The sequence below is a fragment of the Stigmatopora argus genome, chromosome 3 (assembly GCF_051989625.1).
Source record: "Stigmatopora argus isolate UIUO_Sarg chromosome 3, RoL_Sarg_1.0, whole genome shotgun sequence".
In the NCBI taxonomy this organism is placed as follows: domain Eukaryota; kingdom Metazoa; phylum Chordata; class Actinopteri; order Syngnathiformes; family Syngnathidae; genus Stigmatopora; species Stigmatopora argus.
The window spans coordinates 3,260,701-3,279,850 of record NC_135389.1 but is presented as its reverse complement, the minus strand read 5'-3'; the positions used below and the strand labels follow the sequence as shown (position 1 = coordinate 3,279,850).

Here is a 19,150-nt window from a genome sequence, read left to right as displayed (position 1 = left end):
ATAACAGGTAACAATATGGCAATGTGGCCCACGGTACTCATCTCATTTGAAAAGTGTTAGTTTGTTGTATGTTCTGTGATAAATTAACCCTCGAGCTGGGAAAACAGAGAATCTCCTCTCATCAATACAGTCATACCTCTATTTATGAATGCCTCTAGGTACAAAACTTTCAGGTTACAAAAGCTTTTTATATGCAAATGAGTGCCTCGAGATACGAAAAAGATCCAAGTTACAAAATTCCCCAAAAAGCAAATGCATTTCCTTAGCCGTTATTTTATTTTGAAAATATTGTCGTGTATGCATTGATTCTCCCTTTAGAACCTCTCTACACTCTACTGCAGTGTTTCCCAAGCACTGTGCCGCGGCACACTGGTGTGCCGTGAGCAATGGTCAGGTGTGCTGTGGTAAATTGCAAGAAGTTAAACAATGTAATATTCAGAGAGAAAAAATAATATGAATATAACGAGATTTAAATTTAACTATTACAAGGTTAAAATCAAAATATGACGAACGTTAAATTATTGATTCTACTATTACAAGATTCAAATTGTGAAACAGTCATTTTGTTGCTTATTTTTCTCAAACATGAACCGGAAGTTGTTTGGTTTCTCGGGCATCAACTTTTGCTGAGGTGAAGTCTGTGTGACTGCCACATTTTTTTGTGTATTATTAGATTTAAGTAATAATTGGAGAAAAGCATAACATCATGCGAAAACATTACATTACGTATTTTTGCATCACTCGAACCGGAAGTTGTTCAGGGTCATCAACTTTTAGTGACATTCGGTCAGTGTGAAAAATGACTATATTTTGGACTAATTTTGGAGGTTTATGTGATACATGCTGATAAAACTTTGATGAGAATGACTATTGTTAATATAGGGGCCATAGTTTTAAATTAAAAGATTTTCAGATGCCGGTGTCCCTTGAGATTTTTTCAATGCAAAAAGTGTGCCGCAGCTAAAAAAAAAGGTTGGGTAACACTGCTCTACTGGGCTCTCATTGGCTGTCTCACAACAACCATTATCCATGTTTCAAGATTCTCTCTAATGTAGTTTTGACCGTTTTGTCAAGTAAAGTTCGAGTTCTGACAGTGTTTTTTTGTTGTTGAGCTTTTCCAAGTGTGTATAAAGCAGCTGCTTCTGTTTTTATTACCATGCCTCCAAAGAAAATGACCAGTGGTCAGCAATGAGGACATTGACGAGTTGGTTGAAGGGCATAAAAATGAACTCTTTAGAGTTAATGGAACATTCGGCAATACAGGAGGAATATAACGAGAAGGCGGACGAGGAGGAAGCAGCGAGCATTCCAACAGCAAAAATCAAAGAAATGTTGGAGAAATTTCACGAACTTTCTGTCTTCGTAGAAAAAACACATCCAGAAAAAGTGCTCACGAGTCGTGTGATCGTCTACTTTGACGACGTTTCTCTGTTGCATTATAGAAACATTATTAAAAGTCATCAAAGGCAATCGTCTTTGGATAGTTTTTTTCTCAAAACATCTGTCAACCAGCACAGCAGAAGGGCCAGTTAAATCCAAACAGGTAAGAACCAGTAGCAACTAATAAAACGGGTGAAAATTTTAATTTCTAAGAAATCAAAAAACGTTAATGTTTTTTGTTGATTAATGTTGTGTTTATAAGATGGGTGTTTATGTGTCCGTGTGGTTGTCATAGGGTTTTGTGTGCTTGCGTTTTGCCTCTTGTGTTCCTTTGAGCTTCCTTTCCTCCATTGCGCAAGGGAAGCCCCGAGGGACACAAGAGGCAAAAAGCAAACACACACACACACACATCCACACAAAACCTTAAAAAGACATGACAGTGGTTGTGCGCTATCTTTCTGTGTCCTACTGTTAGCATCCTCTTGTTCCCCTGAGTTTCAACATGGATAGATTTTGTACGATTATTATTTTAAGACATTTATAGATCATTTTCACATAGTTTTTTTCTCATTTTTGTGTGTTTCTTCATATCTTTCATACAAAATTGGGAACCTTTGACCAATTTTAAAGGGTTTAGTTTGTAGTTGTGTGAGGACCGTGGAATGACTTAGATAATTTACATATAAAGTCCTGCTCTACTTACAAAATTTTCAAGTTAAGAAAAAAGTTCCGGAACCAATTAATTTCGTAAGCAGTTGTCGCCATGGGGTTTTGTAATAGTGATTGCAGCTTTGACGAAAGCTCAAACTACAGTGCTCGCCGCCACTTTGGCCCAGGCATTGACAATCCATTCCAAATCGTGCGACGCTTCCTGCTCGTCTGTGTATGGAGGGTTAAAAGCACTACAAGCACACGGAAGTCAACTGCCTTGCCACTCATCTGGGATGTTTTCAATGGATTTACCGCACTGCTTGGAATACGCGGGGAGGCTATTTTTAGGGTGAACGTCTGCTGGGTTGATCGCAATAAGTAGCATGTCAGCAAGAAATGAAACCGACTCGTCCATTTTAGAGAAAATTTTAGACCTTTAAGTGCGCCCTATAGGTGTGAAAATACGGTATATATTTTTTTACGGAGATATAACATTTTTTGCTAGATCGCCTAGGTCTAATCAATGTAAACAGTGTCCACTGCATGTAAAACCATTTTTGAAGAAATATACTGAAGTCTTCATAGAAACAAAACAGCTCCAAGATGATACAGGATTCATTCATTATTCGAAGTGCTTATGCTCACAAGGATCGCAGGGGGTGCTGGAGCCTATCCGGGCACCAGGCGGGTGATTGGTGGACAGCCAATATCAGGGCTCAAGGAGATATACAACCATTCACGCTCACACTCATACCTAGGGGCAATTTAGCGTGTCCAACCAGCCTACCATGCAGGTTTTTGGGATGTGGGAGGAAACTGGAGTACCTGGAGAAAACCCACACAAGCATGGGAATAACATACAAACACAGAAAGGTCCGAAGCCTGGCTTTTAACTTTCGATCTCAGAACTGTGAAGCTTATGCACTCACCACTCGTCCACCGGGCCGCCTATGATATGTACCTTGTAAAACTTTATAATACCGTATTGTATCCACAATATTGATCGACATTCAACCAGATCACTTTACGACCGCTCAGTCTTAACCAAATGTGGTCATAAGTCCACGACTGCCTGTGCTTTCCATTTTCATGACCAAATAAGATATTGACTGGGTTCGTAATCACAAGCCAAGAGCATGTTGTGGGTAATGTTTACACAATTGTTAGCTAGTATAAGCATTCAGATGATGTAATATTTATATTTGAACATTATATAAGTTGCTCCTGAGTATAAATTGCAAGGTCATCCAAAGTATGAAAAAAACTTAAAGTCTGGGAAACACATTGCAGAAGAACAGTTTGAGTTCTGTCAGTTAATATAGCTCCTTACTATGCACCTGTGATCATTTAATTTTTTATGAGCTTATTAATGTGTACATTTTGCAAAAATTGAGATACTGTATTTAAAGCATTATTCATGTATCTGGCATCTTGATTTATCTTGTGATTTCACTACAGTTATATCAACACAATTCACAATCAACTTTGGAGATGTTTCATACTTACTTTCCTTTCTTAGACACATGGCTTTTCCCAGACCGGTTTGCTTTGAATCAGGTTTGAACTACACCATCCGCCTCAGTCTGCCGTTGTACTCAGCCCTCAGTGATGTTCAGTCTCCATACACTCTAATTGATTCGGTGAGCATACATTAAACCTTATAAGCATATTTTAGAAGGTAACATAAACAGTAGCTCATTATTTGTAAATGTAAAGGTGCGTTTTCTGTCTGACAAATATCTAGAAGAAAAAAAACTACTGATTTTGTTCTTGTCAGATTGTGCTGATGCCTCACTGTAAGAACTTGGACCTGTTCACCACATTAGAAGGCAGGGAATCTGGTGAAAATCATGGATGGGAAACTTTCAAACGTTATCGTTGTCTGGAGAGTAGCCAGAGTGTTATCAAGACACAGATGACTGAAATTTGCCAAGATTTAATTTTCAGCATTTCTGCTCTTTTACACCAGGGAGCCAAAGGTACAACCTCTAAAAGAAATTGATGTTAAATTGAAATATATATATTTCCTAAATATGTTTGTCCTTTCAGAATGCCAGTGTGACCCCCAAGGATCACTTAGTACAGTCTGCAATTTGAGTGGAGGGCAATGTCAATGTCGACCACATGTTGTTGGTAGAAACTGTGACAGGTGCGGTCCTGCCACTTTCCAGTTTGGACCAAGTGGCTGCAAAGGTATAAAATCCAAATTTATGTAGCAATAGGCTAAATATTATTCATATACACATTACAGCGCAAGATACCGCAAAACATCTAAAATAGCTGCGTTTCTCTTGGTTTTGTTGACTAAATTTTCTGTAAGGGACAACATTTACCGTATTGATCCAAATATAAAACAATGCCTTTTGCATTGAAATAAGACTGAAAAAGTGTCAGTTGTCTTAAAATCAGGGTCTAGACATTGTACCCATTCACAATACTAAATGACGCCAGATTGGATTGGATAACTTTATTCATACCGTATTCGGGAAATTTCATTGTCACAGTAGCAAGAGGGTGAGAATGCAGATACAAGAAAGGCATTTTAGACATAAATAGATAGCATAGATGTACATGTGTACATATGGTAGGTAAAGATACTTTTAAAGCAAATGTTGAACACATTTAAATTGAATAGAATGTCTTTATTGTCATTTTACAAGTATAACTAGATTTAAAGCTTCACTATAAAGTGCACACATAAATATGTAATAAATAAATCAGTAGTCAACATAAATAAGTAGTCAACATGAATATGTGGTCACATAAATAAGTAGTCAGGTACAAAATATGACTAAGGTGGTTAGAAGCCTGTGGAGTTTTAGAGCAAGTACAAGATAAGATAAAAAAGTCTATATTAGGTCCTCCTAGGTGCGGAACTTGAGTTGATGTAGTTATTGCAATTTTGTTGTTTTATCACAGTAGATTGGTCCATTTACATTTAAAAAAACAGAAGCCATTCATTTACAAATGTGATTGCACTTTAGTTACATATTTAAATCTTCAGATATTAAGATGTGACAGACAGTTTTTGAATGATTTGAATGAAGCAAAATAACATGTTTTTTGTCTCAAATATATTGTTATAATCATTTGTTTCAGATGTACTGTCATTATTTTCTGTATAAAAGTTGAATATGGTGTTCAAAAAGTCTTTTTTACAAACTTGAGTCTTGAAAAACGGGGGGTTGTCTTATATTCGGGCCAATATGGTACTTCCTGTTAAAATTCTTGTCATTTTAAGAATAATGCATCATAGCTGAGTTTTGCCAATCCCAGGAGTAAAAATCTTTGTTTAATTTTAACTTCTCTTTACCTTTGTGTTTACTGTGAATTAACTTTTCCAAGAACTCCGTTTAAGGTGTTAACACACATTCAAGTATTGGGGCTGATATATGTAACTTCCCAATATAGTTCATGTTTTCAAAACTAATGATCAGATAACTCATTGAAAAATTAATACCGCATCCTTCTCTATCCACAGAGTGCCACTGTAATGCTCAAGGTTCTGAGAGCCCACTTTGCGACCAGGTCACTGGTCAGTGTGTGTGTGTCCCGGGAGCCTATGGACGTCAGTGTAATCGCTGTCTACCGGGCTATTGGAGTTTCCCTATATGCCGTCCATGTTCATGCAATGGACACACAGAAGACTGCGATCCTCACAGTGGACAGTGTCTTAATTGCAGGGATTACAGCACAGGGCACAACTGTGACAGGTGAATTAATTTTAGATACAATATGCCTGATAAATATAATCTTTACAGGTTACATGGCTGTGATTGGTATTACATGACTGGTGCGCGTGTTTGCAACGCACAAACACAATTTATGCCCAGAAGTTTTCTTATCACCTGTAAAATGAACACTGCATAGTAACTCAGTGTAACTTTCTTGAATTTCCAGGCGAAAGCATTGTTTTTTTTACTATATTTTGCAACCATTTCTTTTTGTAGCATAACTTTCTCCATAATTTCAAATTGTTCCCTCAGTCACTGTGGACTTTTTTAATAAATGCGGTAAATCTGGTTCCTATGGCAGTGGTGAAATCTTGTGCTTGAGACGGAAACAATTACAGTGGTACCTCGACATACGATCTTAATCCGTTCCGGGACTGACATCGTATGACGAGATTCTCGTAACTCGAGCTAACGTTTCCCATTGAAATGAATTGAAAACAAATTAATTCGTTCCAACTCTCTGAAAAAACACCAAAAACAGGATATTGGATTGGAAAAAAATGTTTTATTTCTTCTAATTCGCCATCTATTAACAAAGTAACACATAACTAGTGGTTTAATAGTAATAAAATGTGTTTAATCGAACTAAAATTGGGCAGATTTCGCCGACGGGAGACAGAGACGTTTGGGGGTGTGGGGGGGTTCGTTTTTTTTCCCCACGACAACGCACTCGTAAACGGAACAAACAAATTTAAATGAACTTGGATTAATACATACAGACACTCAAACATACATTTAATGTAACTTTACAAAAAACTGAATTCTAATTTTGTTGTAATCTTTTGTTACCTTCGTTTTCCGGGTTGGCGGTTTGCCACGCCTCCACCCTCACATTCGCTATCGATGGGCTGTTTGCTGTTGTACTACGTATTCCCTTCAAAATATTCCGAAAATGATTCACACAAATGTCCTCACAATAGGATAACCCACGACCACTTGCCAACGAGAAATAGTCTTGTAGTACATTTTAGCGATCGCTCCGCTGCTCATAAAGATCGACTCGCAACTCCCTCGTCGTAATGGCTCTGGTTGCAACCGCTTTGAACGGCGCCTATGAGAGAGAGTTGCGACCAGAAATATTACAAAGAGGGAATTGCGAGCCAGTGCCGCTGATGTTCTTAGGAGCGGCGAACGAGAAGTAATATAATACTCCTCGTATTAGATAATAAAAATAACAGGAAATGCAACAGCTCAGCTTACCCACGTATTGATTGTGGGTAATGAAGTTTCATTCTGAGAAAGAGTGCCATTGCCTATCAGCGTTGTGTGCACGAGTATACTTCATTACCCAGAAAGCCCTCTTTTTGCCCGTGCATGAGCGTTGTGCGTTTCCTGGTCGATGCGTAGGAGGAAAAACTCGTCTGAATTAATCATGCAGTGCTCATAGATATTGTTATACACGAAAGATATGCAAAAAAGCTTGGTCGCATCACGGAATTTTGATCGCATGACGGGTGAATTATTCGATCGAAATTTCCGTCGTAAGACGAGAATTTTGCATGACGAGCGGTCGTGTGACGAGGTACCACTGTACAGTGGTATCGCTACTTACGAACATATGAAATATTCAGGTTACGGAAAGCCTCAATGGGAAAATTGTCCCCAGATACGAAAGATATTCGAAGTTCCAAAACCCAAAATCTCAAAAATTAAAACATTTTTTGTAGCATCCTGTATTTTATTTTGAATTGTCGAGATAGTTTCTCTTTAATTGGCATCCTAACACTCTGCTTCGGTGAAAGAGAGCTTTGCTTCCATTGTACCGGACCCGAGATTTCCGTAATAATAATAATCGGACATAGGCTTTGTCATCCTCATTGACTCAAAAAAAGCCTAATTGTCATCATACCCAGAAGATCTGCGTATGACGAAATTGGTAGTGCTTCTCCACCAGGTGCGCTTTCCCGGCAAAAGGCCCAAATAAGTGATCATTTCAGACTCGTTGGCATTCTGCCGTGATGGATACATCGCATTACCCCTTGAGCGCAATCAAACCTTGAAAAGGAAAAAGTTTGCCTTGCAGATGCCAACAAAGAAAAAAAAAGAGGAAAAAAACGGATCACTTACCTTCCACTGTCTCCTCACTTACCTTCAGTCAGCCAGTAGGAGGCAGATCACCGCCCAACGTCCTTCATGTTACCTGACCCCGAAGTTATTACACAGAAGGAATTGTGTGTTGTGCTACCGCAAGTTCAGAGTCCTGATGGCTGTGGGAAAAAACTGTCCTTAAGCCTATTTGTCCGTACTTTGTGAGACCTGTAGACTCTGCCAGAGGGCAGCAGCTGGAACAGGCTGTGACCAGGGTGGTATGGGTCCCCGACAATGTTCCTGGCTCTGCTGAGGTAACGAGGGCTGGCAATGTCTTCTAGTGAGGGCGGAGAGCAGCCGACGCTCTTCTGGGCAGTGTTAATCACTCTCTGCATGGCCTTTTTGTCTGCTGCCGTGCTTCCAGCGTACCACACTGTAATGCAGTATGCCAGGATGCTCTCCACAGTAGCTCTATAGAAGGTTACCAGAAGCTTAGTGTCCAAGTTGTTTCTCCTGAGTACCCTGAGGAAATGCAGTCGTTTCTGGGCCTTCTTCACTACTGCCGTGGTGTATGTAGACCAGGAGAGCTTATCCGTGACGTGGACCCCCAGGAATTTAAAGGACTGGACCCTGTCTACACGTACTCCATTTATGAGGAGTGAGGCCAGATCTGTGATGTGTTTGCGAAAGTCCAGAATTATTTCTTTAGTTTTCGTGGTGTTCAGTGTGAGATTGTTCACCGAGCACCACGAAGACAGTTTGTTGACCTCATCTCTGTAGGTCGACTCATCCCCTCCTGAGATGAGTCCGACCACAGTGGTGTCATCAGCAAATTTGATGATGGAGTTAGACTATAGGGTTGGTGTACAGTCATACGTGTGCAGGGAGTACAGAAGGGGACTCAGTACACAGCCTTGAGGGGAGCCAGTGCTCAGTGTAATGGAGGAAGAGAGGTGGGGACTAAGTCTAACAGTTTGTGGTCGGTTGGTTAAGACGTTCTTTATCCAGCAGCAGATGGAAGAGGATAGTCCAAGGTGCGAGAGTTTGTCAGCCAGAATGTCCGGTATTATAGTGTCAGGAGTGGCTCATTTGTCACTCCTGGCTTGCCGTCAGGTCAGAGCAGCTGCAGACAATCCTTGATTGCCTCCTGGTGTGGGTATTTAAGCACCACACAAAGGATGGGTCATTGTCGGATCGCTCCTGCAAGTCCTGCATGCTCCTGTATATTCCTGCATGCCACTGCGTAAATTCCTGCGTGACACACCACGTGTCACAGCATACATCGCTACAGGTATTATTCCCCATTTCCGGTTCTGCTACGTTTTGGGATATACAAGCCCTTGTTATTTTGTAAAGCGTTTGAGTAATTAAAGCTACTGTTATGAAAACTGCACGCCTTGCCTCCCTTTGCTTCCCCGCAACTGGGTCCGAATCTCCCCGATTGCGCCACGACGTCGTGGCGCGATCGTGACATAGTATTGAAGGCTGAGCTATAGTCAATGAAAAGTATCCTCACGTAATTCCCATTTTTCAGGTGGCTCAGTGCTGTGTGTAGAGCTATGGCGATAGCGTCCTCAGTGGACCTGTTTGCTCTATAAGCAAACTGATGAGGGTCAACTGAGGGAGGGATTGTATCCCTGATATGGCGGGCGACCAACTTTTCAAAGCACTTCATGATCACAGGCGTGAGTGCAACAGACCTATAGTCATTCAGGGTGTCAATGGTTGGCTTTTTTTGTACTGTAGGAGGACGCGAGAGCCGGCCCAAGTGGGGTAGTGGCCAGGGGACAGGGAAGAATAGCGCGAGCCCAACTCAAAAACGGCGTTCCCTAGGCAGAGGCGAGAGCCAGCCCGAAAGGGGTTGCGGCCACCAGCGGAGTATGAGCGCGACCGTCCTACCAAACGCCCCCTTTTGGACACTTTTTCATATTTTTCCAAACACCATGGCGGCAATGTGTTCCTGATTCGTGTGCCTTTGACCCTTGTTCGTCACAGTGCTCCCCTACGTTGTTTCTTGAATTTTTCTTAGTGTGCTTAATGCAGCTTTATTATTTGCCTCTCATTATCTTCAACCCAAAAAGTCATTTCCGGCACGCCTGAAAAGAAAAATGTGCTGCGATATCAAAATGTCCCCAATTCTTGCTATTGCCCAGCTTGATGAAGTATGGCATGCGCATTTTAGGAAAAATGATCATCAAAGGCAATCGTCGGTGGATCAATATTCCACCAAACGTAACATAATTTAAAGTTGTTGTGTGGGTACTTGCGTGTCTCCATTTGTTATGCTACCATACGTTTGCCTCCTCCTCCACCCTCAAATACGTGCCCATCCATCCCAATGGAAAATGTCTTTGCATGTCTTATTAATTTAATGGGTTAATGTTTTTTTTTTTTTACCACACAAACAAATGGTTTACTTTTATCATTATTAAAGGATTTTGGGGTAGTATTTGAAATCTTAGAATGGCTGGAACTTATTAAAATGTAAAATGCGTCTAAACCAGGGGTGGGCAAACTATTCCACAAAGGGGGTTTGGGTTTTCATTCCAACCCATAGAGAGGGCACATTTTCATATGCTTTATTTATTTTAAGACATTAATAAATAATTTCCTTATAATTTTCTCTCATTTTTGTGTTTCCTCACATCTTTCATACAAATTTGGGAGACCTTGACCAAATTTAAAGGGTTTAGTTGGTAGTTGTGTGAGCATCGTGGAACGAATTAGAGAATTTACATACAAAGTACACCTCTACTTACAAAATGTTCAATTTACGAAGAAAGCCTTGGAACCAATTAATTTTGTAACTAGAGGTACGACTGTATTTAAATGCTCTGATGAGATGGGATACATGGAGCTCCACCCACATGGGCTCTGTAATAGAACATGCAAGCAGGCCAGCAGCAGGACATGACATGCGTCAGACAGATTACTAAAGACACAAGTTGTTGAACAACTGTTTGAGTTACAAACTTTGCAAAGTCCATCTTAAAGAACATGCTGCTCTGGTGTGTCCAGAAAGTTCATAGCTCCATGTAGAATTAGGAAGAACCTCATGCTCTATCTTTTATTCTCAGATGCATGGATGGTTACTATGGTAACCTGACGCTGGACGCCAGTGACCATTGTCTCCCGTGTATGTGTCCTGATGGTCCTGGTAGCCTGCGGCAGTTTGCAAAAAGTTGTTTCCATGTTGATGATTCTCAACAAGCTACATGTGTCTGTAACACTGGATACAAAGGTATTACTACAGATAATTACTATGGATGGACAAATACTAAGAGGATTTTAAAAAACTGATTCTGGGATATATCACAATATTAATTGGACAATTCTCATCGATTCAATATGAATATGAACTGACATTTACATGTGTGTTTTGGTGGAAACAATACAATAAACAATGAATAAAGCTTGTAAGTACCTTAGCAGAGATTTGCATGTTGAATTTCATCCCATTTTTTTGTGTGCCAAGATTTCAGCCCGTCTATATGCATTCAGGCACTTTATGATTTACAAATAGAGCACTTTGTGTTCCCCAATGTTTTCAATTGAAACGGATGATGAAAGCAGAAGCACTTAAAATCCGGTGCCCATTTTTTCACCAGGTACTCGCTGCAGTGAGTGTTCCCCTGGTTACTATGGAAATCCTCACGAAGTAGGGGGGTTGTGCCAGCCCTGTCAGTGCAACAACAATATTGATATGATGGACCCGCAATCCTGCAACGCTCAAACGGGTGAATGCATGCACTGCCTTTACTACAGCGAGGGGCATTCCTGTGAAAATTGCATGATGGGTTATTATGGGAATGCCCTACTGCAAGACTGCAGGAGTAAGTAGAGATTTTTGCGCAGTTGGTTCCTAGCACCACTTATACTCACATTTAGGAGTCCTTTAACTTGGTAATTACTGTTGAGGGATTGCTTTGATCCACAGAGTGTGTTTGTAATCAGCTGGGGACTGATGCTGCCAGCTGTCCATCATCAGGTGATTGTCACTGTGATCACAGCAGTGGCCAGTGTCATTGCCTTTCTAATGTGATTGACCAGCACTGTGGCCGTTGTGCACCTGACACCTGGAACATTGCAAGCGGTAAAGGCTGTCATGCCTGTGATTGTGACACAAAGCATTCGTATGGGACCTCGTGCAATGAGGTGAGCATTACAGCTGAAATAAGTTGTTAAAAAGTACAGGTGGAGATTATGCCGTAAAAATGTAAGCTAAAATATTGGCTGGTGAGGGTGCCTATATTTTATCCTTAACATTTGGGAAAACCATAAAATGCATGTAATACGGTTCTTGGGTAGCTTTCAATTAGATTTTGTGGATTTTGATTTTTTTCCAAATATCATGTTAATCAAAATTAAATGTTGTCACCGTAGAGGAAAAAAAGAGAACTTTCTGCAACAGCACTCAGAGCCCAACTCCTCTGGGTATATGCAATTGAGTAAGTCAATCTCACCCCCCTGCCCCTGGAGTCATGGGCTGAACAAAGTGGAAAACACTATGAGGCGGCAAAGATTAAACAGTAAATTATCTCATCTCATTTTCTGAACCGCTTCATCCTCACTAGGGTCACGGGGGGTGCTGGAGTCTATCCCAGCTGACTTCGGGGCAGAGGCGGGGACACCCTGAATTGGTGGCCAGCCAATCGCAGGGCACGAGGAGACAAACAACCATTCATGCTCACTCTCATACGTAGGAGGGGCAATTTAGAGTGTCCAAACAGCCTATCATGCATGTCTTTTGAATGTGGGAGGAAATGGGAGTACCCGGAGAAAACCCACACAGGCCCGGGTAGAACATGCAAACTCCACACAGGTGGACCGCCTTGGATTTGAAACCAGGTCCCTCACTGTGAGACTGACGCGCTAACCACTCAGCCGCCCGGCCACAATAAATTATATTTACTATATATATATTTACTATATATATTTATTTATTTATTTATTTATTTATATATATATATATATATATATATATATATATATATATATATATATATATATATATATATATATATATATCTCTGTCTCTCTCTCTGTCTCTCTCTCTGTCTCTCTCTCTGTCTCTCTCTCTGTCTCTCTCTCTGTCTCTCTCTCTGTCTCTCTCTCTGTCTCTCTCTCTGTCTCTCTCTCTGTCTCTCTCTCTGTCTCTCTCTCTGTCTCTCTCTCTGTCTCTCTCTCTGTCTCTCTCTCTGTCTCTCTCTCTGTCTCTCTCTCTGTTCTCTCTCTGTCTCTCTCTCTGTCTCTCTCTCTGTCTCTCTCTCTGTCTCTCTCTCTGTCTCTCTCTCTGTCTCTCTCTCTGTCTCTCTCTCTGTCTCTCTCTCTCTGTCTCTCTCTCTGTCTCTCTCTCTGTCTCTCTCTCTGTCTCTCTCTCTGTCTCTCTCTCTGTCTCTCTCTCTGTCTCTCTCTCTGTCTCTCTCTCTGTCTCTCTCTGTCTCTCTCTCTGTCTCTCTCTCTCTCTCTGTCTCTCTCTCTGTCTCTCTCTCTGTCTCTCTCTCTCTCTCTCTCTCTCTCTCTCTCTCTCTCTCTCTCTCTCTCTCCTCTCTCTCTCCCTCCCTCTCTCCCTCCCTCTCTCTCTCCCTCTCCCTCCCTCTCCCTCCCTCCCTCCCTCCCTCCCTCCCTCCCTCCCTCCCCCCCCTCCCTCCCTCCCCCCCTCCTTGGGCGTCGAGCCACTCCTCCTTCCTCCCGCCCCGCGTGTTGTAGATGGCCAGTTGGGAACCCAGGTAGGTATCCATGGAGAGAATGTCCTGGGACCATTCAGTGGGAAAATTGTCTCTGAGGTTCCAACACCCTGGTGTACTCCTTATAAATACCCTGAAAGTGAACCGGGAGCTTCCTTCTGGGTCCAAGGTTGTTCGGATTGTTCTGTTACATCTTTGGCGACGTCGTGCGTGGAATCGTGGAAGTGGACCCAAATGCAGTGAAGCAGGCAATGGAAGAGGAAGGACTGCTCTCACGAAACTTTAATAACTTAGGCAGGAGACATAAAAATAACAAAGACTTGGTGTCAAATAACTAAATCAAACCTGACGTGGGAAACATGGGGAAGCGAGGAACATGGAACGTGGAAATGTGGAAACAAGGTAGACGATCCGACCAATGACAAAACAATATTGTGGGGTTTAACTAGACCGAGATGGGTTGATGAGACAATTAGGAGGACCTGGGTAACACAAGAGGGAGCAGGCAGAGGATACATCAGGGGTGGAGAAACGTTAGATGAACACAATAGGCAATCACTCGAACAGGACACACGGGAGAAAAAAGAACAACAAAACCAAGCAACCCAAACAATGCTCAAGGATTCCTTTTCACCTCACTGGCCATTCTGCACTCTGCTCTTCCAGTTAGCTTTGCAGAGTGGCAACTATCTTGAACCCCTATTTTTTATAACTTTTCTAACTTTTGGGACATGGCCATGAAGGCTTTTAGAGATACTTTTGTATGCCCTACCAGCCTTATATAGCTCAACAATTCATGCTCAGGTCTTCAGAGAGCTCTTGGTGCCTCAAATTAGCTCTTGTAGAAGTAAGTCATTGACCTAGGGGTTTTCATTTTTTTTCAATATGCACAGTAAATCTTTTATACATGTGTTCAGTGAAAATTTAAAATAATAAGCTGTATTACTTAAAACAGAAGTGGTTTATCTATTGTGGTGACTTACATTTCGAGAAGGCCACATGTTTTGTGAAATATACACGGAAATCCAAGAAATCCCCAAAGGTCCACATAATTTGTCTTGCTACTGTATTTTGAAGCTGCATGTGTTTTAGTGGAAATAATTTGCGGGGAGAAGTAAATGTCTTAAAAACTGCATATCTTATTCATACAGATCAGTGGTCAATGTTCATGTGAGCCCGGATTTGGAGGCAGGACATGCAGCGAGTGTAGAGAGCTCTTTTGGGGAGATCCAGAGATCAAATGTCAAGGTAGGCAATGTTTTTGTTGCATCGTGAAGAACGTGACCGGACATTTCGTCGACAGACACTTCGTCGCCGGACGCTTCGTCGAACGGACGCTTCGTCGCCGGACAGTTCGTCGACCGGACACTTCGTCGACGGACAATTTGTTGCTGAACACTTCGTCGCCAGACAATTCGCTTAACCTTAACCACCATAAAAGAAGACAAAGGAAATTCACATATTCTTTATTAAAGAAAATAAAACAGCAAAAACTCGCTCGACAACACAAACACATTAACATTTGGGCGTGTGCAAGTACTAGATGTGCTCGTCTCTAAACACACTACGCACGAAACAGTTCCTACGTTAAACGGTTCCTACATTGAGCAATCCATTTTTAAAATAAAAGGCAATAAATAAAATTATTTTATTTAAAAAAATATTAAAAAGAAGACAAAGGCAATTCACATAGTCTTTATTAAAGAAAATAAAACAGCAAAAACTCGCTCGACAACACAAACACATTAACATTTGGGCGTGTGCAAGAACTAGATGTGCTCGTCTCTAAACACACTACGTACGAAACAGTTCCTACGTTCTTTAATAAAGAATATGTGAATTTCCTTTGTCTTCTTTTTAATAAAATAATTTTATTTATTGCCTTTTATTTTAAAAATGGAGCGCTCAACCAAGGAACCGTCTAACGTAGGAACCGTTTCGTGCGTAGTGTGTTTAGAGACAAGCACATCTAGTACTTGCACACCCCCAAATGTTAATGTGTTTGTGTTGTCGAGCGAGTTTTTGCTGTTTTCTTTTCTTTAATAAAGAATATGTGAATTTCCTTTGTCTTCTTTAATAGTGGTTAAGGTTAGTGGTTAAGGTTAGGTGAACTGTCTAGCGACGAAGTGTCCGTCGACGAATTGTCCGTCGACAAAGTGTCCGGTCGCCGAACTGTCCGGCGACGAAGCGTCCGTTCAACGAAACGTCAGGGGACGAAGCGTCCGGCGACAAAGTGTCCGTCGACGAAATGTCCGGGTACCGTGAAGAATGTAGCCGATAAGAGCTGTTTATTCACATATGGTACACACACGTAGAGTTGCTGAACAATTTCGAGATTTGCAATAGCAACCTAATGTCGTTATAATGTTTATGTTACACAGAAACCCATTATGGAATTGAACTGTTGAGAAATTGATCCATCCATTCACCATACAAATTATCGTTCTAGTATCTGCTGTAACATTAGACTTAAGTGTAACCAGTCACTGGAATATTTTGTTTTGAAAATAAACCAATTGCAACCACAGTCAGCCTCACACGTTTGGAAAATTCCGTCTTTAATTAATCTAACATGCATATGTTGCCAGAGTACATTGAGTAAAAAACACGCTGGTTATACAGCAAAGCTGGAGCCAAAATTCGAACCATGAAACTGTAAAACAATGCTCAAACTGTGAAAAAGCCTATCCTCTGTGCTAACAATCAAACTGCATTAAATGGGACCAGTTCAGGTTGTGCTGGCTCCAGTGCACTTTCGACCCTAATAAGAACAACATGTACAGTAAATTGGCTGGATGGGAATTATATCTAAACTTTTTGTTTCTCCCTTTAGAGTGTGACTGTGAATCAAATGGCATCACTCAGGTTCAATGCAACAAGGACAATGGTCATTGCATTTGTAAAGAAGGGGTGTCAGGTCTACGTTGTGATACATGTGCCCGTGGGTTCTCTGGTACCTTCCCCAACTGCCACCACTGTCATCAATGCTTCGCTGAGTGGGATGCTGTCATTGGGCAATTAACAAATCAGACACACCGCTTAGCAAACAAGGTAAATGCTATCAAAACAACTGGAGTCAGTGGGCCCTACAAAAAGTCAATTGACACCATGGAAAGAAGTGCGTCTGACATCCACACAATCCTAACCCAAAACCCAGCTTCAGAACATCTAAATGATCTCCAACAGCTTTTACAAGAGGCCAGGTAAATTTAGATACAATAGTGCTTTTTCCTAAATGGTGAGATTAGATTTAATCTGTTAATGATCACCACTGACCTCTTTCTGTTCAACAGTGACTTGATGAAGTTGCTAAACCAGTCACTGAACCAAACAGAAAAGATTCTAATCAGTGTGCAAGAGGATGATAACAAGGTGGAGAGTAAACTAAAATTGATGATGGCGGATGCCCAGAAACTTGAGCAGACCGTTAATGACGTTCTGGATCAAGTTGAGTTAATCAAGAACTCTGATGTTAGAGGTTAGAGAACTTGAATGTGCTGTGTGTGTTTGATAAATACGGATGTGTTCATGAATTAGTAATGAATTACCGTATTCATTCGAGTATAACGCGCAAAATTTTGTACCAAAAAATTTGAAGACAAGTTCGGGTGCGCGTTATACATGAGGTACCCGTATTTTCACGACGATTCGGCGCATCGTATTTTAAGCCGCAGTGTCAGTAACAAGTGCTATTTCTGTATTTTAGACACACAAAGCATGCACGGTTTCATTAGACGCATATATATTATATATGGATGAACATCGAAACGCAATAGCGCTGGCTACTGGAAGCAGCCTATTTCCGGGTTCCGGTGCGCAGTGACTGCTGGGAAATATAGTTCTTGCACGCTACACCCACCCGCTAAAAACATGTTTTAAAAAGGCAACGGAAGCAAAACTGAGTTCGGTTGTACTTTATTTAGACATTTTACAACTCACTCACGTCATCATCACCCACAAATCCCTCAAAGTCCTGTGTCCGAATTAAACAATTGCCCAAACGAGCCTTCCAAAAAGCCCCTCTTCGTTCTCAGAGTCACCGTCATTTCCATCAATCCATTCACAAATCGTAGCGTAAGAAGCCCGGCGCTGCCTGCCACTTTTCGTGAAGCCAGGCATGGCATATATATTATTTATGGGTGATTATCAAACCGTAATAGCGCTGTCTACGAAAGCAGCCACAGACGCTATTTCCGGTGCGCAGTAACTGCTGGGATAAATAGTCCTTTTGTCAATACACCTAGGTTGACGGCTGTGAAAACTTTGCACTAATAATATCAATATGCTACAACGGCGAACACACTAATTTGGTGCTACATGTACCAAATGCACGCTACACCCGCACGCTAAAAACACGTTGTTAAAAAGGCAACGGAAGCAAGACTGAGTTCGGTTGCACTTTATTTAGGCATTTTACAATGTACTCACGACATCATCACCCACAAAACTATCAAAGTCCTCATTTTCTGTGTCCGAATTGAACAATTGTCCATCGAAAACGCTGAGTTTAATACGTTCGTCCAGGCGGCCACAATTCATTCCCAAATGGTAGCTAGCTAGTAGCTAGCGTAACTATTCCAAGGCTGTCCCATGGTTCGCCACTGTGTTGATGCCGATCCCCAGACCACAGTCCATTCGCGAATAGTAGCTAGCTAGTGTTGATGCCGATCGGCAGGCCACAATCCATTGGGTGTATTGACAAAAAAACTACATATCCCAGAAGTCACTGCACAGTACTTTATCTACGGGAAAATAGTAGAGTCGTGGGCTGCTTGCCATAGTTGTCCTATCGACGGATTTATTTTATTTTATCGTGATAACAATTTTAGTATTGGTACATCTATAAAGCGCACTGGATTATAAGGCGCCCTGTCTATTTTGGAGAAAATTTCAGACTTTTATGTGCGCCTTATAGTCGTGAAAATACGGTACTCACTTTTATGAGCAAATCGCAAGGTTTTCGGAGGTTTCGACGTCCACCATTTTGAATTTTCCATTCTCGACCCAACTCTCGTCACGTCAAAGATTCTAGGCGAGAAGAGAAGGCAAGATGGCGGACTACACACGTGTTCCGTCAAAGTGTTCCAAATATGTATTAAAACTGCAGCTATCCCGGGAAAAGGCTCCAATGACAGGGCACGGAGGATAAACTGCCCCGGCACGGAGGATAACCGCCTCCGGCACGGAAGAAAACCGGCCCCGGGCATGGCAAATAAACACTTGAAAATGGCCTTCTAGAAGGCAAGAGTTCACACTTAGAAAAATGCTGATTTTTTTCAGACTTTATTTTAAAGTGACTGATGCGCTTCCAAATGTCGCCCAGGGCGCTCCATTCCTGGGGAACAGAGCCCTCTGAGAATTTTACAATTTCTCTCGTAATAGACGCCCCCTGATTCACAATTTTCGCCTCCATATTAATGGTTTTAATAGGGAGACACAAATGTGTTATTTTGAAGGGAAAATCACATGTAGCATTTTTGAGATACTGTATGAATCCAAAGGATCGTATGCTGAATTGCACATTTGAAACAATATCATAAAGAAGTTAAAATGCCTGTCTTTGTAAATGCAAAATATCAAATTAATCAATATGAAAACAGAAATAAGTATCTTGACGAGAACCTGATGCTTTTTAATGATATACAGACGCTCCCCTACTTACGAACGCAA

At 41.4% G+C, this 19,150-nt stretch overlaps 1 protein-coding gene across 1 annotated transcript in view; it reads left to right on the top strand.

The window, feature by feature from the left end:
- Positions 1–19,150, top strand: part of lamb1a (laminin, beta 1a) — a 78,885-nt gene that overhangs the window by 46,889 nt on the left and 12,846 nt on the right. The window contains exons 17-26 of the mRNA XM_077595902.1: positions 3,551–3,671; positions 3,809–4,010; positions 4,081–4,224; positions 5,513–5,744; positions 10,871–11,034; positions 11,402–11,626; positions 11,731–11,948; positions 14,632–14,728; positions 16,314–16,683; positions 16,774–16,958. Coding sequence (XP_077452028.1) covers positions 3,551–3,671; positions 3,809–4,010; positions 4,081–4,224; positions 5,513–5,744; positions 10,871–11,034; positions 11,402–11,626; positions 11,731–11,948; positions 14,632–14,728; positions 16,314–16,683; positions 16,774–16,958 — 1,958 coding nt within the window. The remainder of the gene's footprint in view (positions 1–3,550; positions 3,672–3,808; positions 4,011–4,080; positions 4,225–5,512; positions 5,745–10,870; positions 11,035–11,401; positions 11,627–11,730; positions 11,949–14,631; positions 14,729–16,313; positions 16,684–16,773; positions 16,959–19,150) is intronic.